Source organism: Epinephelus lanceolatus, chromosome 17 (genome assembly GCF_041903045.1).
Source record: "Epinephelus lanceolatus isolate andai-2023 chromosome 17, ASM4190304v1, whole genome shotgun sequence".
NCBI lineage: Eukaryota > Metazoa > Chordata > Actinopteri > Perciformes > Serranidae > Epinephelus > Epinephelus lanceolatus.
Window position 1 is genome coordinate 25114318 of NC_135750.1, and position 27804 is coordinate 25142121.

General features: G+C 42.3%; 1 protein-coding gene across 3 annotated transcripts; it reads left to right on the top strand.

Moving 5' to 3' along the window:
• Nucleotides 1–2722: 2722 nt before the first annotated feature.
• On the top strand, nt 2723–26269 carry map3k4 (mitogen-activated protein kinase kinase kinase 4). Of its 3 annotated transcripts, none has more exons than XM_033613533.2 (27): nt 2723–2943; nt 8445–8635; nt 8730–10159; nt 11490–11753; nt 11954–12106; nt 12203–12360; nt 13341–13457; nt 13557–13656; nt 13811–13894; nt 13994–14263; nt 14351–14500; nt 14884–15045; nt 15206–15339; nt 18180–18258; nt 18354–18432; nt 20327–20420; nt 20780–20902; nt 22510–22610; nt 22705–22785; nt 22874–23065; nt 23151–23221; nt 23304–23420; nt 23510–23669; nt 23766–23888; nt 24218–24324; nt 25833–26012; nt 26104–26269. In XM_033613533.2, exons 1-27 carry the CDS (start codon nt 2912–2914, stop codon nt 26122–26124), a joined length of 4773 nt encoding a protein of 1590 aa, XP_033469424.2. In that variant the 5' UTR covers nt 2723–2911; the 3' UTR covers nt 26125–26269. The 3 variants fall into 3 exon arrangements, with proteins under 3 accessions (XP_033469424.2, XP_033469426.2, XP_033469425.2); XM_033613534.2 differs by lacking the exon at nt 2723–2943 and adding an exon at nt 3083–3222; XM_033613535.2 differs by lacking the exon at nt 20780–20902.
• The last annotated feature ends 1535 nt before the right edge of the window (nt 26270–27804 follow it).

The window sequence follows — 27804 nt, forward strand, 5'->3', positions numbered from 1 at the left end:
TGATATAATACTGATATAAATCAACTAGGTAACACATTATGACATATTATTAAGATACCCAGCAGTGTATAAAGTGATCAAAATGAGTCCAACCAAGTGATGTACACATTAATGCATCACTAATAATAACCAATTTATATATGGTTCTGAAATGCACCATTCTGCATTATAAATTTAGGTTCATTTTGATGCAAATATGTTTGTATGTAAGTGAGATTTGAATGCAGGACTAACTTATAATAGAGTATTTTTACACTGTTGCTACTTTTGCATAGGTCAAATATCCGAATTCTTCTTCTACTACTGTTTTTTGTGGCAACTGCACATCATAGAGTTTTGATGTGCTAGTCTTGAAATGTTACTGTTTCCTTTTGACAAGTGCTTATTGTAGGCTATGTGGAACTTTGAGTGGGTGTAAAGTTTCCGCCATGAAGAGTTGGTCCAGAAGGCTTCTTGATTAAAAGCAAAAATACTATGTAGGTGTGTTAAAACAACATTTTGAGAAGTCAGAAATGTGAAAATGTGTTTTAATATTTTTTTTATTATAGCTGAAAGTGTTTCTTTTCATCTCTCAGGAAATGAAGAGATGAAGACCAGCACTAATTGCTGTGTTTTAAATTCCCCTATTCAAAGGTTTGTGTCAGTTTTCACAAGGGAACAGTCAAAACCACAGCACCCACTGAAGATTAAAGTTATCAGTTATAACTGATATAATTAAATTTTAGCTCATATTAACTCTTTTATTATTCCTAGGTGGCTTGCTTGTTTTAACTATGTTAAAACAAATTAATTTTATTAGTAAAGCCTTGGGTCTTTGTGTTTATTAGCTTCACATGATAATAACAACAGTACTCCATTATGAAGAAAAAAATCTAATAATAAATCACAAATTGGCTTACTCTGGTGGTGTGTTCAGATCATCCAAGAATTGCATTTTAACATCAAAGTAAAATATTAAATAACATAAAATTGATTAGGGGTCAGAATATGTATGACCTTATTGTATTTAATCATCACAAGAGGGTTAATGCATTTAAAATGTATTTCAGCTTTAGTGTGTGCTGTTGTTTTGACTCTTGCCTTGTAAAGACTTAAACAAACCTTTAGATGACTTATACAAAATTGAGAAGTTTAGGTAAACACTCAGCGTTATCAGGGTGACATCAGTTCCTTTTATTTCAGCATGTGTCTGAGTCTTAATCAAATGAAAAATGTTTTAGCTGTATACGTTTAGAGACTGTTTTTGTGCAGGCTGTGTGAAAAATGGCAACTAACCCAAAGCCCCCCCTTGTGCATCATGCTTAGACCCTATACATTTAATTGAAACAGATATATTTTAGGTTAGATGCAACAGTGCGCCTGTTTAATCAAACTACTGCCTCATTTAGGATTCCATAATTTTAGCGATTTATTGCTAAAACATGCACATGGTTTTAGTTACATCTCAGTGTGACCACATACTATTTTTATGAACAAAAATGTAAACATAAATTGTTACATTTATCTCATAAAAATGCAAACGTTTCTGTAACATAGCCTCAGTGAGGCTGAATAACCAAGTGGGAAGCTATCACAAGACCCAAGACAAGCTGTGGAAGAAGTACTCATGATTTTTACTTTGGTAAAGGTAGTAATACCACATTGTAGCAATACTCTGTTTCAAGTAAAAGTCCCACACTTAAGTAAAAGTACAAAAATAAAGCGTAAAAATAAACTTTAAGTACCAGAAGTAAAAGTAGCCTACTCATTATGCAAAAGGCTGAATAATGCAAATTATATTATTGAATTGTAATTATTAATGCATTAATATGCACATCATTTTGATGTTAGAGCTTTTTTTTAAAACTATATATACTGCTGGGCAGCTTGTCAACATCCCTAAGGGATCAATAAAGCCTTATCTTTATCCATAATAATACATCAGAATTTATCTGGTTCTGCAAAGGAACTTAAAGTATCATATAAATAGTGGAATAAAAAGTACAATACTTACCCCTGAATTGCAGTGGTATAATTGTATAAAGTAGCAGAAAAATGAAATACTCAAGTAGAATACAAGTCCCTCAAGGTTGTAGGTAAAGTGGCCTACTAAATGTGAATAAATGTGCTGTACTGTCCACCACTGCCCAAGACCACCAGGGGCCCCCAGAACCCCCATAATGCATGGGCTGTTGTGATGTTACAGCATCGAAACACTGCATACTATTCACAGAAGGTTACAAACAGGGGGATTCATTCAGGCCCAGCAGCAGGTAAATCTGGTAATGGCTGGTTGCATTCAGTGTTGTGAAAATCCTCATTCATCATATTATAGAAAGAGTGCTGCTGGAGATAACAATGGGCCCCTGACATTATGTCGTATTAGGCCTCCAGTAGTAAGCTACTATTTAAAGCTCTGCAGTAGTACTCTGATGGTGAAGGGCCATCTGAAATAAGTCCCCCTATATTCTCACTGGCAACCACAAACTAGGTTGTCATAAATAATTAACTCAAATTATCCCCAGCAGTCATTTGTAGCATATTAGATTTTCCACTGCACACTATAACAAGTGATTTAAAGTATGATAATTCATCATATCAGTCAAGAGGTGATCATATGATAACTGATTCACTGTGACTGTACGCTGAGGTTTAAAAACAGGCACTGGGCCCCTGCACAGTTATGACCGATGATGACCCATCCGGGTTGCCGTAGTAATGCAAGAGTGTGGCACTCCTCCTCAATGAACGTTGGAAAGATGGCGACGGCATACGCACTAGCGAGAGTCAACTGTGCCGGCGGATAGAAAGTGCTCCAAAGAGACACAAATCCGCCTCTCTTGCAAAGATTTAACGGTGCAAAGTGTGTCTGGTATCGCTTAGACATGGTTGAGCCTATGCACGGCTAGGAACAAGAAGCCACTGCTGTGCCATGGAGCCTCCGGATCGCAACAAGCCCAGCAGGTATGCGAATTTGTTGAACAGACGCTACACCATCAGGACCTCGCACTTGCCAAATAGGGAGCTGAACGTGACACCGCAGTCGGTTCTATGGAAGCGCTTGCATCTCTGAGAAATCGACTTCCTGTCAAATAGTGGTACGCGTGCAGTTACTGCATTTGCAACACTGGAGTTGCAAACTTTTTGGAGCAACATTTTCAGGCGTAGTTTGCTGCAGATATTATCTCCTCGTCTGATTCCCGGTTGCTAGAGAGAAAGGCAAAATGCTCGCCAAATGCTAAGGTAACATTACGGACAGTTATCCGCCGCTGTAGCAGTGCAACATGTCAGGGAACAAGCTAGCTAACATCTACTGTTAGCTGTCGCTTGTCACTTAATTGTTCAGCCGCAAGTTCGCCAACAGAAACTAACCGAGCTGAGGCTAGATACGTTTTGCAATGTGGGCTCTTAAGGTGGACTTGAAAGTGTGTTGTCTATTAATAGAGGTTGCCGGACCATGCATTTCATTTTAACACCGAAGCAGAAACTTCGCTGGCTTTAGCTAGCATGTTGCTCCACTGTTATTGTTAATCATCTAGCTAGACTTGGCGCTCGTGTTGTTGTCTCGCACCGCACTGCTCAATCATGATATGAGCTCTTTTGATTTATACAGCATATTTTAATGCGTTTTTTGAATCGGTTCATTATCTTTCCTTGTGGAGGTCAATAACTTTAACAATTTGTTGCAAATGTATGTGCAGCAGCCAGTGTTTCATCATGCTGTTTGTGTTCTTCACATTACAAGGTTACTGAACAATACATTTCTGCAATCTCGCAGGGGAATGCACACACACAGGCAGTCATAAGATGTTTTTGTGATATGTGCGCATCTCCTAATCGAAATGCCGCAGTGTTTGCCCCTGACCGCCGGCGACAGACCCTCAGGAATCTTGCTGTTATGTCTTCCCCCTCTCCTCCCTTCTCATCTGCATGTCTGCAGAGCTAGTGACTCTTGAGAGCATTTATCACCTCGGATCAGCTCTGTCATCTGCCATAATCCCGGTTTTCAGCAAACAGCTTGTTTTTTTGTGTGTGGACTATTTCAGTAATGATTGAGTGCAGGCCAGTTGTTATTCCCCTGTGGCCACCCAGTCCAAAGTGGACACACAAACAGCTTGCATGATTGTGCAATACTGGTCCTGTTAAAGTAATTGCTGTCTGACATTGTTGCACAAAGAGAAAATACTGAGTCATGCTATTGCTGGAAATATTTGTCACAAGTTGATATGATTACAAGAAATTCATCCTCATGTTTTTCCAGTTTCATACCCATGTTCAGTTTGTGCACACATTTTGGGGGTTGAAAGGCAAAGCATGCTCTGGAGAGCTAAGGTGTTTTACTTGTTAGCATATACTGTCAGGGAGGCCAAATTTGGATCTGCCTAAGAAGTTGTTGGAGTTACCATTTCTGCAGTAATGGCATTAGAAATGTATATGGCAGTTACATGTTACATGGCAGACGCTGCATAGTTTGCAGGAGCAAACCTGCGTTGTGTTCAGACTGCATAGTTCTGTAATTAAATTCAACCTTCACATGGAAATAGGGGCCACACAATATGCAAAAATAAGTTGTCTTAGATCCTTCTATCCACCTCGATGAGTGTGTAACACCGAATGTGAGGTTGGTTTAAACTGACAACTACTCGGACAAAGATGAGTTATGTGCCTGCTTGGCAATAGAGGGCTATTACTAGCGAGTACAGCGATCCCGTGTCACTAATGTCTTGTTCTCAAAGTCAGTCTGAAGACATTGTGGCTCACATGCATTCCAGAGATTTCAGGATGTGGTGTACAGTGCGCAGTGGATGGCTGCCTGCAGCCCTGGAGACGCTCATCACGGGTAGCACTCATTAATGCCTGCTTTTGCCAGGAGCACAGGCTGTGCAATACAGATGGACCATCCTCGAGCGTTTCCTATCTGCATCCTGTTTCTGCCCACACCTGCTTTGGAGAAATTAGTGCTGCTCTCACATTCTGTCACTCTCATCTGTCATTTCCTTTTAAACAAAAGTATCTTTGTAACTACTAAAACTATGCAATCGATGTTACTTAAACGCTGCAGAAGTAACATCATTGTGATGGAGGAGGAAAGGAAAGATGGTAGAGTTCTGCAGAATAACATCGTGTTTATCCATTTAATTTGACATTTATGATGTGCACAGCTGCAGGACATTGGAATGCAAGTTGAGACTGAAGTTGTTGCTTATGACTGTCTACAGTTATAGATTAAATTTCATAGGTGGAGCTGCTTGCACTGCATTTATGATGCAAGCGAGATAAGGTGAAAAACATGTCATTACACCATTTACCTCATGCTGCCACCCACAGTCTGCAATCAGCGTCTACATTTAGATGCACAGCATGCGACTTGTGGTTAATGGCATGAGCTTCCAATGGTACAGTAAGGTCTGTGTCTTCCCTTCGGTTTAGGATATTCCCTGCTGTCAAGTGATTTATAAGGTTAGATAGTGAGTGCAGCAGTGTTTAAAAAAAAAAGCACTGAGTTATGATTCTTACGAATTTAAGTGGCTGCCTGCATGTGGTATCATGTCTTGCAGAAGTAAACTCGTCTGTGGTGCATGACCAGAATGCTTTGCACAGTTACAGAGAAGTTGGGAGGTCCACTCCTGGCAGTGTCAAACTGTTCCAGAGAAGGGTGGGGTCAAGTACGTCGTGTTCATTGTTTCTGGGTTATTTCAGCCTATGGCACAAATTCTGATGGCTCTGTCTGTTAATCAGGGATAGGCTGCAGTTCAGAGATGCGTTCTGTTGTAAGTATGAGCCGCACTTCCACTGAGGTTTGGGTTCATGTGCACAAATAGGTTTTATATTCTTATTGCCTCAGCATTTAACTCTGGGCTGAAATTAGTAGCCAGCAGACACATCCTTTTTACAGTGGGGGGTAATCAAAATCTGGATTTAGCCTACCGAGCATCAGTCATGCCAGCATGACCTAATTGGTGGAGAGTGTGCTCTTACAAACCCCCGGCCTCCTTCTCCTCCTTTTCCTCTCTCTGAAAAAAAAATCCCCTTTAGTTTGGGCATTGTGAGCAAGTGTGCTCACTAACCAGCTGTGTGCTATTCAGCTGTGGGCCTCACGGGCCACGTGTCACAACTATACAATAGAGCGCCCCTTCCTGGTACAATGGAGTGGATGGTCGGTGTCAAAGGTCAGGCCCCCCTGACTCTGGCAGCCCTTGGTATCACTGCTTCAGTCGCTATATAGAAAAGACTCTCGATTTTGTGCTGTTTATTATGCACTCAGTGTTTCTGCCTAGGGGCTCGAGCATTCCACTGGCCTTTATTGGTGCCCCAATGAGCCATCAGATGAGCCATTGAGACCAGCCAGACACCATCTGCAGTGATAATTCACTAGTGGCAGCCAGGCAGGGACAGCTTGAAGACCATAGTGCTGCTATGGTTAACTGCAGGGCACGCAGGCATGTAACTCACTCTGTGCAGCCTGCGAGTAGGTTTTTAGGGAAAAAGTGAAGAATTCAGAAGAGGAATTTGCGCAGTCTTTACTGCAGGAGCACAATCTGTGCTTGACGTGTCTCATGGCAACCAAACAAACAACCGGCAGTGATGGCGTCATTGGTTCCGCTGTCATTCCTGAATGATTTAGTCATGCTCTTCTGCGTAGAGAAGTGTCTTTTTAAAGCTTGGTCTCATTCCCTCTCACATGCATGTACTATTTTTGTTCTGAGACACACATACCCATGCACGCTTTGAGATGTTTTCAAATCAGCACACCGTCTGATCATACTTTGTTTAATGCTACTGATTGACGCAGGAGGAGGTTGATGGCATTCACTCTGTGTGCTCTCTCTATGCAGTTTCCAGATACCTGCTTTGATTTTTGCATTGCAAAAGCACAACAGTTTATCTGTTGTTGTTGTTGTGCTAAATCTCTTATTGCAACACACAAGATTGCTCACTGTGCCTTCTTGTGCCTGCATACTGAAAAGATCACTGTCGTGTCCTGCTCCTGCAGAACAAACCCCTCCACAGTTTCCCGTACAATACACTCATAAAGGCACCAGTGTTCTTTCGTGCGAGAGTTTTTCTGTAATTTCAAGACTGTTGTGGTTAAGATGGTTGTGCTATTGAGGTGATTTTTGCGGTATGTTTCGTTCATGAAGTCTCAATTGCATCTTGAGTCCTATTGCTTTTTAAAGTTGCAGGATTTTTGCAGCAGGTGTCTGTTTGCGTCGCACGCAGTTCCACAGCTTCTCCCAGGGGACCCTGTGTGTGTGTGCACAGAGACAGATTCTGCAGTGGGGCAGATGGGCAATAGAAGTCAGGACTCTTTCTCTATGTGGGTCCTTGAAAAGCTTAAGCAAGTGATTTCCAGATTAACCCCCCTCCCTTAACACTCGCACACACTTCCCCAGCGAGCGTGTGGCCCTTTCAGTTCTGTCCACACATACGCAAACAGGCACGTGTTGGGGAATGCCTATCAGTCAGATGATCGATGAAGAGACACATGGCGACCAGCATATAGAACGCCCGTTTTCATGCCCCTCCTCTGCTTTCTCTTTTTGTTTTTGCTGGCGGGGTCAGACCTTCCAACCCTTCTCTCTAATCCTGTTAAAAAACCCTCAGAAAGGCATTAGGGAACAAAGCTCTGACATTGTAATCTGGAAAGGCGTGCTGCCTGCACTCTCCCTTTTCTCTTCTTTTTTCTTTTCCTCTTTCCCAGAAGGAAGTGTTTCAAGTGATTATAGTGTTTCCTTTCTGCAGAACTTGATGCAGCATATTCTGCCGTAGGCTTTCATTATCTGAAATTTGCAGTCGGAATGTTGTTAAGCAGCCATGATTTTCATATCTTTGTTATTGCTCTAGATTTACTGTAAACACATGAAAGTGACATTCTGTTGTGCACTGTGTTTGCATTTGCTCTGACAACTTCTACACACTGAGTGTCGGTGTTCCATGAATTCTTGACTTGTGCCGCAGTATGGTTGATGACTTAGCAGAAAGAGTTAATGAGGGTTACTATTTCTCCCTCTCCGGTTAAGCCATTATGTTTACCTAGACCAAGAGAGGGTGCCAGTAGGGAACCCACAGCTTATTATCCTGCGTCTGGACAGCTGTGGTCGCGCACAGAGCATTGCTGCTGTGCATTTGGGAGGCAGCCAGCCAGGCTCCAAAGGACAGACAACTCGTCAGTCTGCTGTAGGTAACAGCAGACATTCAGTCTAGTTGCAGTTTAGCAACCTGTTTGCCGTGGCATTAGAGGAGATTTGCTGCACGCTCTGTTATGGGTACAAACAGCCCAGCACTGTTTGACCTTGCGCACACATTTCTTTGGTTTCATTATCATATGACTGGAATAGTTTCATTATGGAAAAGCATTGGCTAGCTGTGAACAGCACTTCTAGGTTACTGTGCTTATTGTAAAGATGCAGAGCTTGATAGTTTGTTCTGTCTGTTTTTGCCACAATGTCATTAAATGTTGACAGGCAGGCCAAGCCAGTGGAAGATGCATCCCAACAGAACTCTGAGGTGGATGAATCCTGGGACTCTCCCAGTGAGGAAGAAGAAGCTCTGTATGGCACATCACCTCCTTATACCTCCCGCCAGATGAAACGCATGTCTGGCAAACATCTTAGAAACAGCCAGGCGAGGAGTACTGGTCGATCTCCCAACAAGGGTAAGTTAATACTTCTATTTGACTGATGTATTACTCCTTTCGCATGCAGTTTTACATGCAATGTACCGAGTGTGTATCTTCTGTTTTATTTCAGTTGAACTTTCTCCAACTCCCCTGAGAGAGAGTCCCAGGCCAGCGGAGGCCCCTGAGGAGCACAGTTACAAGCAGGGCAAGAAGCAGAGGGCCACACTGCGCTCCACGGAGAGAGACCACAAGAAGACATTTGAAGGCTCCTTCATGCTGGATCCACTCTCTAAGTCAGGTCCCTTTGGTGCCCTCAACATGGATCCCAGGAAACATTACTTGAGCTTGGGCTGCAGCAGTTGCAAACTCCCTGTGTCTATGCCCCATATTCGGACCCACCGCCAGACCTCCAGGACAGACTGTCCCGCCGACCGCCTCAAGTTTTTTGAAACTCTGCGGCTGCTGCTCAAGCTCACGTCTATGTCCTCCAAGAGGAAGGAGAAGGAGCAGAGAGGCCTGGAGAACATGGCCTTCATGGGTCACAACAACGAGGTCATTTGGTTGGAGCTGCAGGCGTGGCATGCACGACGCTCCACCAGCGACCAAGACCTTTTTCTTTTCACAGCCCGCCAGGCCATCCCTGACATCATAAATGAGGTGCTGCACTTTAAGGTCAACTATGCCAGCCTGAGAGGGGCCCAGTGTTTAGGGCCTCAAGCAATCCAGGAGGACTATCAGAGTGTCCCAGATCTGGTCTGTGGAAAGGAGAGGGAGCCTGCTGTAGCGGAGACCAACCACTGTGGAGTAGATCCCTGGGGCTTTAGCGCCTTCCCCTCAACAGCGATGAATGCAGCAGAGCCTCTGGGCTCTGGCGCTGATTGCAGGGAGCACCTTCAGCGCCAGCGGCTGGCATTTGAGCAGGTTAAGCGCGTTATAGAGTTGCTGGAGTCTGTGGAAGCTCTCTACCCCTCTTTGCAGGCCCTGCAGAAGGACTATGAAAAGTACGCAGCACGAGACTTCCAGGGCAGGGTGCAGGCGCTCTGTCTGTGGCTCAATATCACCCAGGACCTCAACCAGAAGCTGCGCGTTATGGCCACCGTTCTGGGCATCCATGATCTATCCCGTATCGGGTGGCCTGTCTTTGAGATCCCTTCACCTCGCTGCTCCCGTGGCAATGAAGAAGAGGAGAATGAGGAAGATGAGAATGACTCGACAGCCACTTTTACAGCTGAGAGCGATGGAGAGGACAGGGATGCTGAGGACGAGGAAGAGGAGGGTGTATTGGGACGTGTAGCAGAGGGAGAGTTGTCTCCCTCCCTGACTCCTAAATTTGCCCGATTATTGTCAGAAGAGGAGTTTCTACCAACTGCTACTGCAGGGAGTGTAGAAGCGATTGCAGGAGGGGGGGTATTCTGCCCCACATCCATCTACAGACCGTTTGTGGATAAAGCTCTGAAACAGATGGGACTGCGGAAACTGATCCTCAGACTGCACAAACTGATGGACCGCTCTCTGCAGAGGTCCAGAGCAGCGCTGCTTCGCCACACTCCTGCACTGGAGGTGAGGCTTTTTTTTTTTTTAACAGCACACTTAATGAATGCCATAATTTATCCAAGTCTTGCAATAAACAGGCCTAAACCGAACATTGGCAATATTACAGCTAAGTCAGTAAAAAAATTATATATCCAGTGTAGCAGTATTATAAGTAGACTTTTCTCAGTAGTCCTTTGATGACACACATGCACACACAATGAACAAATTGATGGGTTTCTAGCTACAGGGAGATTGTCACATTTTTCATCCCTCTAAATTTTGTCAGTGTTTCTATGCAACAGAACATCATTTACAGATCAACAATTAACTTAATGAAAGTAACAATAATATAATATAGCAAAAAATCAAGCTATGAAAGTATCAAATACACATTTAAATGCAGCCTAGTTGTTTGCAGAAAAGCAAGTGACAGTTATTTTGATAAGCTACTAACCTTTGGATTCTGCAAAGCAATTTTAAGATGTCATCTTGGGCTCTGGGACACTGTGTCTCTCTGTGATGGCCATTTCATTTAATATTTTATTGACTGAAGATATAAATGAAATATTCAACAGATCAATCAAGAATGGAAATATTAGGTGTAAGACCCAAATTAAAGCTGTGTTTTACATAGCCTGGGTTTTGAAAAAAAAAAAAAAACTTACTTCTGTTTGCCCATTCCTTGAAGACAGTTAAACAAGATAAAAGATCATCGACTTCCTTTTTAGCAAGCTGATTCCACTTCATTAAAAATCAAAAATTGCATTAAGGTATTGTTTTAAAGAAGTCATGTCTGCTGTCAGGAATTGCTGTAAACTGGAGAGCAAAAGCAGTCAAACAGCTAATTGTCCTGTTTGCAGTGCAAATGTTTGTAATTTAATCAGGCACTTGAGGAAATAGCATTTGGAGCTTAGAAGAAGCCCAGGCTATAAACAACAGAGGATGTGTAAACACAAGGCAGTAGGAGCAGTAAAGACCAGAGGACTGTTACTGAGGTTATTGCGATGACTAATCCGCTCATCTGTGTGTTGGAAAGTGTGAGCATTTTAGAGAGGTTCAGACATTGACCTCCACCTGCAAATGTACAGTGAGGTCTGTGAGCATCTTGGGTTGCTGATTTGTTGGATGGGATTGTGTTTCTTTGCAGAAATCTAGAAAGCTAGTGGAAGATTTTTGGTGATGTACACTACGCTGTGCAATCCAAAGGGAGGCATATTTATAGAATCTTTACAGACGCCTGTCTGAGATTTGGCAGCCATGATAGATGAAGCATTGAAAACACAGTTTCAGTACCATTTATTAATATAGCTAAATGAAAGACTCGCTGAATTAACTTCACCTGATCTTCCACCCTCAGTTTGCAGACTTCCCAGACCCCATGCTGTACAGTGATTACCTGCCAGAGCTGTCGCGCCATGTGTCCTGCAGTGGACGTGCTCTGAATCCAGAGCTCGGAGCAGACCAGGTGTCCTGGGAGGACTTGCTGGACATGGACCTCCCGTCCTTCCGGCCAGCGTTCCTTGTGCTGTGCAGAGTCCTCCTTAACGTCATTCACGAATGCCTTAAACTGCGACTTGAACAGAGGCCTGCCGGAGAGCCTTCACTGCTCAGTATCAAACAGGCAAGCAGCTGTTGAAACACACTCACTTCAGTGTTACAATTTAGAGTTTTTAAGTCACTTAAAAACAACTGAACAGTATAAATTATAAATGATTAAGCTTAGTGAATTTTGTCAGCATTTGACTGGCCACCACTATCCTCGAAGACATTCATATGTAAGTGCTAATCTGTGTTTTTACATGTGTTGTTTGCACTCTGCAGTTGGTGCGTGAGTGTAAGGAGGTTCTCAAAGGAGGTCTTCTGATGAAGCAGTATTATCAGTTCATGCTGCGTGGCGTGGTCACTGATGCTCAGGGCTTGCAGACAAATGCCAATATTGATGAGTTTGAAGAGGATCTTCACAAGATGCTGGTGGTAAGACCGCTTACCCTTTTTCCCTCCTCTACTTCAAGTTACAGAGTTAAAATGTATAAGATCATTTTTGATGCATTTTCGGTGCTGTTTTTCTAGGTCTACTTTGACTACATGCACAGCTGGATCCAGATGTTGCAGCAGCTGCCTCAGGCTTCTCACAGTTTAAAGAACCTGTTGGAGGAGGAGTGGCACTTCACCAAGGTCATCACTCCTTATATCCGTGGAGGGGAGGCCCAGTCTGGGAAGCTTTTCTGGTCAGTCGCTTACCTGCAAACCAAACTGAAATAGATACTGTTTTTTATTCATTTAAGTTAACCCTTTAAAAATGGACGTTCCATGATCAGCTGCGGGAGAAAGTTTTTTGCATGATACTGTTTAAACAGACATAAAACAAAAACCATAATAGTGAAAGCATTCATTTCTGCTGCAGAAATGCCTCTGGCTTTCACGTCAATGTGTCATCATGTTAAAGCATACTTTTACCTTACCTCACCTGTCCTGTCCTGTCCTCACCTCACCTCACCTCACCTTACCTCATCTCATGTGTGGGGCAAACGTGGTGACAACGCGCACTGGCACTGATATTTCCCTGTAATAGCCGCAGGAGATTGTTGTTTGCACAATCCTATTTATGTCAATCTAAAATAAAACCCATAATAACTAGAACATTCATTCTTTTTGCAGTGGAATGCTCAGGTTTTCTTCACAATGTCTTGTGTGTCATCATGTCGTACCCTTGTGAAGGTGTCAGTGTTACATTACATGCAGTGTCTCTGTCAAGTAGTTGTCTATTAGTCACTCACTCTACAGCAGGAAACTGCACTCCAAAATAAAAGTTCTTTGCCTGAAGTTCACTGTACTTCAAAATAAAGTGTGTTTTTTACAAACTCGACACGTTTGCGAGTCACTTGTGGTCCATTCAGAATCGACCCAGGACCCACTTTTGGACCACGACCCACCAGTTGGGAATCCTGCTCTTTGAAATAACACATCACAATAAGCAAAAATTTCAGTGTAGGCACTGGCAGACCATTTCATGTCCAGAGTTCAAAGATTAAAGAATAGGTTTGCTTTGATTTTTTTTTTACGATAAGGAGATAATTACTACAGCAAGAAAAAACTGTTTCAATGGTCACATGAGCACTTGACTATGATTTTTAAGACATGTAACTCCCTCCTTTAAGAGTGTTACTGATGATGTTTGTGAAACTGAGGAATACTCTGCTCTTTGCAGTGACATTGCTGGGATGCTGCTTAAATCCACCGGAGAGTTCCTCGATGCCGGCCTGCAAAAAAGTGGCAATGAATTCTGGGAATGTGCAGATGACAGCACCGCCTCGGATGAGATCAGGTAAGGGGGATAACAGGGTTAAATGATCTCTGTTTTAGTGTTCATATATTTCTGTCCCATTAGAAGTGCAATGAACTTAAAACCTTTTGATTCCTCAAGGCGGTCAGTTATCGAGACGAGTCGATCTCTTAAAGAGCTGTTCCACGAGGCCAGGGAACGAGCGTCCAAAGCTCTGGGCTTTGCCAAAATGCTTCGCAAGGTGAGAGACAGCAGTGAAGAATTTTTTACACCCTTGAAATAGAAAGCCGCAACAGTACTGAGCTTGCAGTTTATCTGTGACCCTGTTTTCTGTTCTGTGGAGAACTGGGACTGTGTGTTCTGACACAGCCTTTTATTTGATTCCCTCTGAGCAGGACTTGGAAATTGCTGCAGTTTTCAGTATCACTAACGGGGTGACTTATCTCCTGGAGGCACTGAAGAAGGGAAACTATGTCAAGGTGCGATTGCTTCTCTGGTAATTTTTACACATTTCCCATCTTTCTTTTGTGTCCTCAGGTCGTTTATGTATCCGTTTATTCTCCTTCTTCTGTATCCAGGTTCAGATCCCAGGCTTAGAGGAGCTGCAGGTCTTTGTCCCCTGTGGCTTGATGGCTCAGCGGGCTCTCATCCTGCAGCTTCTGAACGCTGCTGCTGGCAAAGACTGTTCCAAAGAGACAGATGAAATTGGAGAAGATGAGGCCTATCTACTTATGAGTAAACACGGAGCTGGGGACTCTGCTACTGATTCTGACTGGGCACAGTGGGATGGAGAGCTGCTCAAACTGGTCCCCCAGATGGAAACTGTTGACACTTTAAGTACCATGAAGGTACATGACATTTTTATAAATTTAATCTGTGTGTACATGTATGTCCGGTGTTAACCACCTTCCCACTGGTCCAATGTGCTTTTTTAGGTGGAGGACATGCTCTTGATAGTGATGCAGTCGGCTCATCTGGTGGCCCAACGGAAGGCCTTTCAGCAATCCATGGAGGATGTGCTCACTCTGAGCCGGGAGCAAACATCCAGTCAGCCTCTCATCGCGAGTGCTCTGGAGGAGCTCAAGGTACTTACATAACCACCCGCTCTGATTTCTGACCTGTTGAAACACTCATTTATTCTGTGTTGTTGGAAAGACAGGTGCATGTCAGTGTCCTACTTTCCACTGCATCTGTTATCAGCTACCCTGAATGTCTGCTCTAGTAACACTACCTGAAAAAAGACATCAGGCCACTATCAGGCCAGATACTAGAAGTAAGTCTCAAAAAGGAAGTCACTAAATGTTCCTATCGGTTAAATTCCGAGCCACAATACCACGTCATTTTTTAGTTTTCCATTTTGTATGCTTTCACTGGTGGCTTTGAGGTTTATATTTTCCATGTAACCTTTTTACTAGAAAGTAATAATAAAACTCTTCTGCTACCCCCATCTTTCTCTCTCCTACCACAGGATGAGGCACTACAGCTATGCATTAAGATCAGCACCGCCATCGACCGAGTGGAGTACATGTTCACCACGGAGTTTGAGGCAGAGGTGGAGGAATCCGAGTCAGCCACTCTGCATCAGTATTACAGGGAGGCGATGATACAGGGCTACAATTTTGCCTTTGAGGTAACTGTGACACAGTGCATATTTTCAAAGAAGCACATGTTTTAGATGCTACACATATAATCTATCCCTTCTTCCAAACAAGGCTAAAGGTGTTGGTAGTTATATTTTGCAAAGGCACAATAAAGCTGAAAGAACTGACTTCATTGTGAAATCATTACAGTACCACAAGGAGGTGGTGCGTCTGATGTCAGGGGAGTACAGGCAGAGGATCGGGGAACGCTACATAACGTTTGCCCGAAAATGGATGACCTATGTCCTGACCAAATGTGAGAGCGGCAGAGGCACCAAGCCCAGGTATGGCCTTACCTTCCAGTAGTTGAACATAAAATACATTTTAAGAAGGGTTCCCATGAGTCCTTGAAATCTATAAAAGTATTTTGTGCAATAATAGAAACTGAATTTCTTTTGATAATGTCTGCTGTCACTGTACAGGCTCATTTATACTTGTACTTTGATACAAGTGTAATTCAGACGTTAACCGTCACTGTCCACATACTTCCATGCATTTTTTTGTGTAAGCATAGATACATTCAATAAATGGTGCTGAAAACAGAGTCAAAGGTTTCTGAAAACAACAAATATGGCGATGGTGAAATCGGTTGTAATGCTGTGCCTTTTAACGGAGGCAGTGTAGTAAACAGCAATGGTCTGTGAGGCCATTAAATACATCATTACGTGTATGGAGAATTCCTTTTACTATGTCACCGATTTGTTCCGTTCTGTCATGTTTTTTTTTTTTTAAATGTCTTCGTCTGTCTTATGGAAGTATCTCCCTATGCTACACTGCCCCCATGATTTCTGGCACCGCTCCATTTTGTCTGCATCCATAAGCCTTTAAAAAACATGCACAAATAAGGACAACATGAACGCGATGTAGAGACAGAAGGCTCCATCTGTGTATGTATACATATCTAACATTGAGCATGAATGAGCCTTCACACACCACGATGAAGAAGTGTTCACACATTCCAGCTTGTCGCTTGTTTTTAATTTAGTTTATAATTGTTTCTTGTGAGCTTCTGTCTTCCACTTCTCATTATTAAAATTCTCAGTGTTATCACAGTAATTAAGCTGGTTTTGTGTCTCAAACTATGCCATGCTGGGTCCTTAAATTTAAGGGCATATGGCCTGCAAAATCCTTAGAAAGTCCTTGATGTTGGATGGTGAGGGAATCCCATTTAAGTAGTTTACTTCTGTCTCCTGTTTGCTCTCTGGTTGTGTTCAGGGTCTGCCAGCTAGTGTTCCTGATAGGGATGCACCGAAATGAAAATTTGTGGCCGAAGCCAAATAATATTAAATGCTTGGCCAAATACCGAGTACCGAATACCGAACATCGTTGTTTAGTTTTTCATTAGTTTTTGCAGATGAACGCCCTCCAGATTAGTGTTGTCACGGTACCAAAATTGGGACCTATGGTACGGCAAAAATGAGGCAGATGTGCCTTTTGTCATTTATAAAAAGATAAATCACTTTTCTATAATACATCAATGATATTTCAATGGAATAAATTACTTATTGACTTATTCATACTTCAAAAACAGCATCAATGAGTGATGAACATAGGGGGGATCAAAATAAAATAAATACATAAAATAAAAATCAACCAGCCACCCTCCTCCTCTGACAATTAAAGAACAGTCCCTCGGTAAGTAAAGAACAGTCCCTAAAGTGCGGTCAGGTTTGTGGACCGTTACTGCCACAAAGAGTAATGTGATGGCCCATTTCTCCTCTGACACGTCACATACCTGTGTGCCGCCACGGCTCATCTGTTCAGGTAGGCCTATTTCTGGGCAGTCATGACGCCAAGAAGAGGATATTATTGGAGCCGACTTCTCCGTCGCCGGTAAGCCGATGGCCGCCGTTTTTGACAGGGATACATTACTGTCTGTGTCTGTGACCGTTCAACCCACAATCGGTGGGATTCGCCTTTCGTTTCTGCTGCTGGTTGAAATCTGTAGGCTGCTCGCACAGTGTGCTGAATGATTTAAGTCTATTTTGCTCGCTCAAAACTATTTTTAGTCGCAAATGTGAGTGCTGTGACAGCGCGGATCGCCACACTGCTGACATTTTACTCCGCCGGTCACGGCACGCCGTTTGATCGCGTTATCAAAACACACCGCTATTATTCGCCCTTGCTTTTAACTTATTCCACCGAATACCGAATGTGTGTTTTTTTGCAATATTCGGCCGAATATATTCGGTTACCAAATATTCGGTTCGAGTATGCTGCTCAGGGTGCTGCAAAGAGGGTTAAAGCTGAGCACTCTGGTCAGGCATCAACCTCACTAATCAACTAATCAATAAACCATCCTACTAGTGCAATTAATCTTGGTTAAAGAAGCTAACATTGTTCCCCATCATCCTTAACAAGCTGCAGACTTAAGTCTTTTTTAGTTCATAGTAGTTGAGTGGGTTTGTTTGAGTGATAAATCCTCATCTGCCCTGCTGTATTTTTAGAACTATTAAATCTAAAACTAGATATATTTATCTTCTGTGTAAGAGTCAGGTCTTGACATTTTTTTCAGCCCAAGAGCTTTTGCTTGGAGCCATAACAAGCTGCCATGGCAACGTTGTACTCTGATAATAGGCTGAAGCCTTTAGGTTATTTCACGGAGTACAACTGCAGCAGTAGCATGATGTTATGGAGACATGAAACAAAAATAAGCACACTTAACCATGAGCATCAGTCAGTTGTCGTGAAATTTGTATTATTTAAAAGTGCTCCACTATAGTACCTACTGTTCATACAGAGGAGAGCACAAGGAGCTACTCAGAACAAATCCTTTAAGATGAAGAAGCTGAAATCGTTTCCATAATTAATCATAACTGCCAGACGTGTGCTCAGTACAGCACGACCCACTGGTGTGCTTCCCAGAGAAACATAAATGAACAGCAAATCCAGCTTTTAATCATCTCATATTTGTATTCACTTCAAAGTTTGATACCTGAATGTTGTTGAAAACTTGTGCTGATCCACCTGGAGGTGTTTTTAAACCTCAAATGTCAGCTAGCATTCTTTTACTTCTTAATAAACCTACATGTTATATTCGGTTAAAACAGAAATTGTATAGGGGGAGAGAATTAAATGAGCAGAAGAAGGGTCATACTGATCAACTGTCATGTTTCACCTGCAGGTGGGCAACTCAGGGTTTTGACTTTCTTCAGGCTATTGAACCTGCCTTCATATCAGCATTGCCAGAGGACGACTTCCTGGTAAAATCTCCTGTTTTCTTTCTACAAACTGCACAACAAGCTTGCTTTGAATACGCTGTGTTTCTTAACTACTGAATTGACATGTCTCTCTGCAGAATTTACAAGCTTTGATGAATGAATGTATCGGACACGTGATTGGTAAACCTCACAGCCCAGTCACCGGCCTGTACATCGGTAAGACTCTCTGTTTGTGACTTCCATATCTGGAGTTCAGGATTTATTTCAGTGTTTACATTCTGTCGGGAGTTTATAACCTTGGTGTCATCAGGACTGGGGTGTTACACAAAACAGGCACAACGGTAATGAAATAATTACTCAGTTCCGAGAAGCAAAGAAGTAAGTGTGTAACCTGAAGGTTGTTAATAATACACTTTATTTGTACATGCAAAGAGCACAAGTGCTTTCCAATAAGGAAATTACACACCCTGAGAGCATCACATTAAAATGCACATAGAATGAACATAAAACAGATCAGCAAGTGAATTTAACATAAAAGGACATTTAAATATGAGTAAAAACACAGAAGTTCAGTGCTTGGCTTCTGAATCCATAAGCATAACAGAGTTTCCCACTTCCCGATGAACACAGATTCACCACCAGTCTTGATTAACTGAAGTAAGCCTTTTTCAGCTCTCACTGTAGAGCGTCTTCCCATGGGTTTAACCTCATTGCGGGCTTTATCTGTGTCGGCCGCAACCCCAAGCTAACACCAATTTGTGGCACACAACACAGACATCCTTTCAGAATGATAAAAATAGTAAGAAACATTGAATGCATCATAGCTCAATATCAGCAAAACCATAAAATTTGGTAAAACATCACATTTTAAAAGAAAAGTGCATGTATCAGGAAAAGTTATAGCTAGTCAAAGTTTTTAGCTGGCCTCCCTGATATGTATAAGTATTATCATCCATAGTTTTGGGGCACAATTGCCAAAGGTTGCATCCCTGAGGTTCTTTCAGCCGTTGCTGGGAACATTCAGTAAACCAGCAGCAGATGATCACAGTGTTCTTGAAGGCAAATGGTTAACAAGGGACTTGGCAATGTGTCTTTGTCCCGACCCATTTAGGACTTTGTTTACAAGAAGGATCATAAAATCAATTTTGAATGTTAGTCAGAAACCTCACTGATTACTCAGACTCCTTTAAGCCACTGTATCCTGCTGCATAATGACTCAGCAGAAAACTGTGATTGCCCTGGGCAAGTGTGAAAATGCACTATTATGACTATTAAGTATGGTGTCACTCTCAGCAAACATTTCCTGATTAAATAAAGACAAAAGGCAAATTATTACAACCAGGGCAACTGCAGAATGTCACAGCCTTGTTCATAGAAAAATAATACTACAAAATCTTTCCACCAAATTTTGTCTAATATAATTACCAGCAGTGACAGTGTCGCAGTGGCAGGAATTGTTTTGGCCGTGTGAGTCTGTGTTTGTGTCATCATGGCAAACTGTGATTCAGATTGCACCAATTATAGCGGGAACTACCACAGAAGTGCTTTTGAGTACTTTCTCAGGTGTCTGTGGACAGATTTTGTCACCGTGAACGTGCCAAACGTGCAAGATCAAACTTTACAGGCGTGTGGTTGAAATCCAAATGAAGGTTCGGTCAGAAAATGGGTGTGGTCCAAGCAAGAGGGCCAGAAGGGAAGCAGCCATTACCCCCCCCCCCGGCCACACACACACACACACACACACACACACACACACACACACACACACACACCACTTTACACCCTTGGCCCGCATTCATTTTAGGTTGCGGATTGCTGTATTGTGGCTGGAGTGATCCCATCGCAAAAGAGTCTTTACTTTTTTGACTGAGAAGGTTGATTTGACATTGATCGAGTAAAGCAACACAGTACAGAGGCTTTCATGTGGTGACATAACCGCCTGACCACTGGATGTATGTGGTTATAAAAATATGAGCAATTTGCCCTCCAATTGCAGAATAATGATATTTCTGTCATCTGTAGTTCATTCTAGATTTCTCCCAAACTACAAACAGGGTTTTCTTTTGGGGATGTGGTGACTAAATTGAGCATTGGGTGTGTTTCTTCTCAGCTCCCAGGAATAGTCCTCGTCCTGTAAAGGTGCCTCGCTGCCATAGTGACCCACCAAATCCCAATCTGTTTATCCCTAATGCTGAAGGTTTCAGGTAGGTGGTTGCAGTTATTTGAGTTTTCAAAGTAATCTGTGTGCTTACTGTGTTTAATACTCTTTCCTGCATGGCTCATCATGCCTCATCATCTCTGCTTTGTTGCCTACTGATGTGTTTGCTCTGTAGTTGTTGAGCTTGTGTGTGTGTGTGTGTGTGTGTGTGTGTGTGTGTGTGTTGTTGTGTGTGTATGCTCTGAGTATGTCAGTTTTTTGTATAGTGTCTGAGTGAGTGTGTGTGCGACTGTCTGTCCCTCAACCAGCATCCCAGTCTCACACACACAAATATGTACACACATCCCACTCAAGTCACCTTACCTCCCAAGGCAGCGCTCCTCAGTTTGTTTTTTCACCACACAGCTCTCGGAGTCTCCCCTGCGACCTCCGGAACCAGCTGTTCCCCAACGGCCCTCGCCCCGTCCCTCAGGGCCCGGGGGAACACAGCCACACGAAAGCACCCAGCAGCAGTCCCAATGACGTCAGGTAGCCTTGCCCCCAAGTCATCTGGTAGAAACCTGCTGTCAAAACAAAGCCTCAGATACAAAAACAAAAGCAAGCGCTGAATTTTTATTAGGCTCATGGAAATGGACGGAGGAAATGCTTCTTGTTAAGTTTTGAAATATGTTAATTGCAGAACATTAAATAGTGAAATTCAAGAGATGGAAAAAATGAAACACTGCTTATGCTAAAACTCTTACAGAAGGATGTATTTTTTTTTATTATACTAGTTAATGTCCTATTATTGGGTTTGTAGCTTTGAATTATATGTTTTATTGGAGGTTTAATGATTTCCTGCTTTTAGCCCTCTGATTGCATCTAAACAAACTCTATAAATTTGGATATTTAGACAGATATTGGATTACTACTGTATCCACAAAGTCAGCCTCCTGTTCTTTGTCCAGGCTTTTTGCATTTAGCATCAATCCTTAGTAGTTTTAGTTAATATTTTTACGTATAGTTTGGATCCTCGGACAACAGCAACCATTTTATTAAATAAAACAATGAGGCATTTCCCTTCACATTCAGCCTGAAGTGTAATTATACTTGAAGAATTGGATTTTTAATGCATTGATGCTGCGTTTACAGCATGGCTGTAAAGATATGACCACTTTAATCACTATAGACTTGCTGTAGCTTCAATGAGGTGCTGGAAGATGCATCTGAATAATATGCATGGCATTGATGTAAGCTACAAAAGATAATCTTATTGAAGGCAAACCTCAGAATGGACCTAATAAACAGTGTTCCGAGGCTTAGAAGTGCTAATGTAGCCTTTCCAAGCCCTGCTAAATGTCACCAAATGTGGCCTCACATGTGTCTTGTTACTGGTCAAAGGAAGAGACTGTGATTGTTGTGCATGGTGTGAAAATGGAAAAAAAAAACAGACACTACCTCAATGAAAGAGTGGGCTATGATATTACGCTTTTAGTGCTATTAACATCAGTCTTGCTTTGATGCTGGTGATTCACCGCCATTAGATTTTTGGCTTATTTGTGTGCGCTTTAGAAATCAGTACATGCACTCTAGAGATCTAACCTTTGAGTGTGATTGAGCTGGGTAATGACTCTGATGCATGCTGAACTGTTAATGGGTTTCGAAAGGCTGAATCTTTTTTTCCCTTCAAAAGTCAGATGGTTTAATCATTTTTTTTAATATTATCTTGAACCTCTATACTGTCTGGCCTGTGTAGAATCGTGTGTTATTTGATTGGTTTGATTATTTATAGTTTTATGCGATTTTCATTTTAAGTCTGGGCACATTTTCCACAAAAGCATCTCAAGTTGAAGATGACCTTTGTCTTTGCAAGTCATCTCATATTAAGATGCTTTTAGGAAGCAGTGCCCTGTGCTTTTTAATTTTCCACAATTAATTAAACGTAAAGGACTCACTTAGTGCATGAATTTTCATCAAGAGCATACTCAGACATTTTGAGAGCATAAAAACAAAGTGCAGTCTTGGCAGAAGAGACTGCACTTTGTTGACCCTACACGTGGCCATAAACAGAAACCCCCAGACCGAAACATGCTGTCTGACTCAGTGGATTTTGATTGAACCACAGAGTTGCATCAGTTTCTTTCATGTTCTTGCAGGGGATCCAGTTTCCACGAGAATGACCGTCTGTCGTCGGTTGCAGCAGAGTTGCATTTCAAATCTCTAAGCCGCCACTCCAGCCCTACAGAGGACAGAGAAGGTGGGTGCATTCACTGCTATGCGTGGTTTGATCCACATTGTGCATATTAACATTTCTATTTGGCTGACATTCCTCTTGGGATTTCTCTCTCCAGAACCCTCCTATCCAAAGGGAGACCCTAACAGCGCTGCACGGCGAAGCTGGGAGCTCCGCACCTTTATCAGCCAGTCCAAGGGTGAGATTGTTGTTGTTGGATTGACTAAAACCTATATTAGTGAATGCTTTCCAGCGTGAAAGTAATAATTTCCTGTCTCCCATCTCAGACACTGCAGCACGGCAAAGCCCCATGGAAGCCGTCCGTCGCTCCATCCGCAAGTTTGAGGACAAACGCTATGCTGTGATGAAGCAGCGTAACATCATCGGCCAAGTGTGTCACACACCCAAGTCCTATGACAACGTTATGCACGTCGGGCTCAGGAAGGTGACCTTTAAGTGGCAGAGAGGCAACAAGATAGGTACGGCTACATGCTGACTGCTTTTGTCATGAGGTGTGTTATGTAATGCACATGCAGGCAGTGATGTAATGTTTGTGTGTAACAGGTGAGGGCCAGTATGGGAAGGTGTACACCTGCATCAATGTTGACACTGGTGAACTAATGGCCATGAAGGAGGTATGTACTCCAGCAACATCAAGTTCAAAATACTCATAAGATCTGCAGGTTGTGGCTAACACTTTTTTTTTCTCCCTACCAGATCCGATTCCAGCCGAACGATCACAAAACGATCAAAGAGACTGCAGATGAGCTGAAAATATTTGAAGGCATTAAACACCCGAACCTGGTGCGATACTTCGGAGTTGAGCTCCATCGGGTAAGACGCACACGTTTATGTCGGTCCAAACATCGCATGGTGCAAACTGAAGCTGGTTTGATCTAAATTGTTATCCCCTCACCTGTCAGGAGGAGATGTACATCTTCATGGAGTACTGTGACGAGGGCACCCTGGAGGAGGTGTCCAGACTGGGGCTGCAGGAACACGTCATCAGGCTTTACAGCAAACAGATCACTACGGCCATCAATGTCCTCCATGAGCACGGAATAGTCCACCGTGATATTAAGGGTCAGTGTCACTTAGTCTTTCTCATATTTTCTTTTCTTACTGGACGTGCAGGAAATTCTGAATGAACTCAGCATCCATCTTTTATTTTAATATCAGGAGCCAACATCTTTTTGACGTCATCGGGCCTGATTAAGCTGGGTGACTTTGGCTGTTCAGTCAAGTTGAGGAACAACACTCACACCATGCCAGGGGAGGTGAACAGCACCCTGGGAACAGCAGGTTAGAAATGATATCATGTGTCTGGTTTGAATGCCACCACCAGGGGTCACTGTGGTTTGAGATTTATTTCCTTTTCACCAATGACTGTTCACCAACATGCTGATTTATTATGAAAGTGTGTTTTCAAGTAGTCATGGTAACCCTTTCTGTGTCTTGTGTGGATACAACAATCTTCATTTTTATTTATTTTTTATGTGTCGTCACCTAAAACATATTTTCCATTGGATACATGGAATTATACACATGTATTTCTCAAATCTGCTTGTTATTGTTTCACTGATTAATACATTCTAGTGTTTAATAACTTTGTTCTGCTCTGTCATAATCAGCATACATGGCACCTGAAGTCATCACCAGAGCAAAGGGTGAAGGTCATGGACGAGCAGCAGACATCTGGAGTTTGGGCTGTGTTCTCATTGAGATGGTGACTGGAAAGGTAAGGAGTGATGGAACAGTGCATCATGCGTTTTGCCTTAGTCATAGATCCTTAAAAACCTCACCAGCTTATATCTTACTCAAGGACTTTTCTATGCTGCAATTATTCTATGCTGTAAATAAGCTGGGCTGAAATACTAAATCAGTTTATGATGCTCTCAGTCACTATGGTCCTTCTCTGGAATTCTCTACCACAAGATCTGTGGTCTGTTACAACACTGTCTTTTTTTAAAAGCAGACTAAATACATATCTTCTTTCGTAAGCCTTTAGTGAGGTTTAAATTGTGTGGTTAATCGGCAATGCATTTTATTTTTTAGTCATTTATGTTATTATTCCCTTTGTAATAATACCTTATCTAATTTATGTTCCATTGCACTTACCTTCTTATCTTACATGTTCTTATCTTATATGTTTCTGTTCCATCCTTATCTTTTGTTTTTGTGTTTTATTTAAAGCACATTGAGTTTACGCCTCTCGTATGATGTGCTGCATGAATAAATTTGACTTGTATAATTGTTTTAGGTTACTGCTGCACTGTTAAAGTTATTTCAGTCAGGATAGACTTATTTTAGAGTGAACCATGATTTATTACAAAATGCACAATGTGATGAAGGGCGAAGAGTTCTTCTTGATAAGACCCCATCATGACATGTATATTTAGGTGATAGAGATGCCATGATTAGTTTAGGGATATTCCCTCTGATGAAGTCTAGAGATGGCGGTGGAGGTGAAGAGAGGGATGGCTAAAGGAGGAGGATGATGAGATGAGGAGCGGGACTGGGCAGTGGATGAGCTGAGTACTGAATGTGAATGGGATGAAGGAGGGTCACATCTGTTTGTCCTACAAAGACTACTGACAGCAGCAGGGAGGAGGACAGTTTAAAAAGTTGACAACAGCAATATGATTTACTAAAAGAGATTGTTGCAAAATCTGGGTGGATAAACTTGAAGTGACGCCCATAGTCAGCTGATAGAGTAGAAGCCGGAGAGGAGCGGAGAGAATTGTGAATGAAATGAGAGCATTAAGAGTCTTCCTTATTTAACTTTCGCTAAGCTTCATTTTTATTGCCAAAGAGAGATGCATTGTGGATTAGCAGTGGCTTCCACATGCAGGGGTTCTGTTTCAGTCCAGTTACATGAAATTGAATGTACATTTATATAAAGTAGAGTTTCCATTTGAACGTTCTTTGTAGCAGATTTAAAACAGAATGATTTGCATGTGAGATGCTGTTACGCTTTGGCAACTTTGGTTTCAAACAAAATCTATGATCTTGGTAGCAAAACTGCGGCTTCCACAGTAGTGAAATGATAGTGGTTCTTTGGGTTATTTGAAATAGCTGTTTGAAAGCTTCAAAGCCTCCTGCTAGTTAAGCCTGTCACATTCGTAAGATCTTAAATTAACTTCTTCCTTTCTTACCACTTCAGGAAATTCACTTCACCAAAAACAGAAGTTAAAAAAACCCACAAGGAAATGATGTTGTGTTTTCTACCTTTATCTCAACCTGCAGAGGCCCTGGCACGAGTATGAGCACAACTTCCAGATCATGTACAAAGTGGGCATGGGCCATAAACCTCCCATCCCGGAGAAGCTGAGCACAGAGGGGAAAGACTTCCTCGGTCACTGTCTGGAGAGCGAACCCAAACGCCGCTGGACAGCTAGCATGCTGCTGGACCACCCGTTTGTCAAGGTGAGACGTTGCTATGGCGTAAAATTAAAGTCAGTTCAGTTTACGAAAATATCTCTCTCCCACTACAGCTTCTATCTTTTGTCTGTTTCAGGTTTGTACGGACGAAGAGTGAACGGACCCTCCTCTGCGGCTTTTACGTTTACAAATTAAAGCACTACTGTACATGCTGTTGGCAAGAAAAAAAAAGAACTGTGGACGCGGAGAAGAGGAATTTACGGCTGAAGGCACATGGAGTTAAACTGAGGAACTAATACAATATCATTTCAGAGGACAACTGGACCTAAGGAGTTTAGGGTTGTTGTGTCTTTACGTACCCATGAACTGGGGGGAGGAGGGGCAGGGGTGGGACTGTACATACTGTAAGAATAGGATTGGCTTTAATTCTTGTATAAACAATATTGTAAAGTTAAAGTAACTATTGCCACATTTGTTGTACTCACTGGTGAAGAGACCTCTCAAAAGGCATTGAGGAATACTTTTTTTTTTTTTTTAAACAAATGGGAGGGATGGGTGGGGGGACAAATCTATGGCACTTTTAAACTGTTCACCCAAGGGGCAGTGGAGTAGAGGAGGGAAGAATCTTATTTCAGTCACCCTTTAAGGCTGAAAAAAGGTGTGGTAAACCTCACTGGATGGAAGGACACGCTGGTTTACCTTTATGAAATGAGCAACATCCAGATATTCAGATTAATTTATCACTTGTCATTTGGCAAGAGCGGGCACTAGAAGGATTTTTTTTAATGTATTTTTCTTTGCCTTTGCTGAGGAGTAAATGTCAAGTTGGAGCAATGTTCAAGTGTACTGGTCGCTGGCAAAGAGCTGTTCATGTGACTGGAGCGTAGCCAACTGAAGAGGAGAAACGGGGCCTGCTCTCCCTCCCTGCTGCTGAACACAAAACATCCACACAACCAAACACAGACACTGACACACACACACCACAACTTCTGGTCCTCTGCTGCTCTTACAGTGTTTGCTATGTACAAACAATATTAATAAACCAATCGTTTTGTTTTTTTTAAATGAAATGTGTTTGTGTTCTTCTTTCATGAATATACCATTTAATTTCAGTATGACATCACTTTCAAAGACATGTAGTTTAATTTTGAGTTGTCTTTAGCTGCAGTCTTATTTGAGGCATGATATTATTTTGTCTCATGCTGTTCTAAATTTTCCAAAGCAAATTGAACACAAGCTGCTTGACACTGTCCAGTTTAATGTTTTCATCTTTGAAGACAAAAATTACAGGTGTCTCTCCCAGTGATTACTACTCTGTTGTCAGAGGCTTGCAGAGAAGTAGCTCCTGATGTCTTCTGTGACGTTTGTTTCTCTCCTCCATAAAGGCTATAGTCAAGCACTCTGATTAGTGGGTGAAAGATGAGGATACTTGGCTGTGTCGGAATCAGCTGAGCCCTTAATGTCTCCATAAAGGGACACAAAACAAACACAGGCAACCAAACCCAAAATCTCGCCTTAAAAAAAGGGTCTGGCAGGCCTGTGACAACCTGTAAGTCAAAATTTTGCCACAGAGTTGAATTTTGTCAGTTTTTGTCAGAGTAAAAATTTGTCGCAGTGTTTTTAAGGTTACCGTATAGTCATTCATAGATTTCTCATTTTATATCAGGGTAATTAAGGGGTCAGTGACACCTGTGGGCTAAGCACCTCGCGAACTTGGCATCCTTTCAGAATACATCTTTTTAAAAAAAGTATCTGGCTACTTCAGACCTGTTATCTACATAGATTTAGTTAGCCTTTCCTTAACTCTACATGTTCTGAGCTTTGGGGACAATCATGA

Bases quoted from the DNA above. Each gene is read 5' to 3' on its own strand.
- map3k4 (XM_033613533.2), top strand. From the start codon at position 2,912: ATGGAGCCTCCGGATCGCAACAAGCCCAGCAG. The intron at 14,501-14,883 runs GTACTTACATAA...CTCCTACCACAG, and splicing joins GTGCTCTGGAGGAGCTCAAG to GATGAGGCACTACAGCTATG. The intron at 20,421-20,779 runs GTAGGTGGTTGC...TTCACCACACAG, and splicing joins CCTAATGCTGAAGGTTTCAG to CTCTCGGAGTCTCCCCTGCG.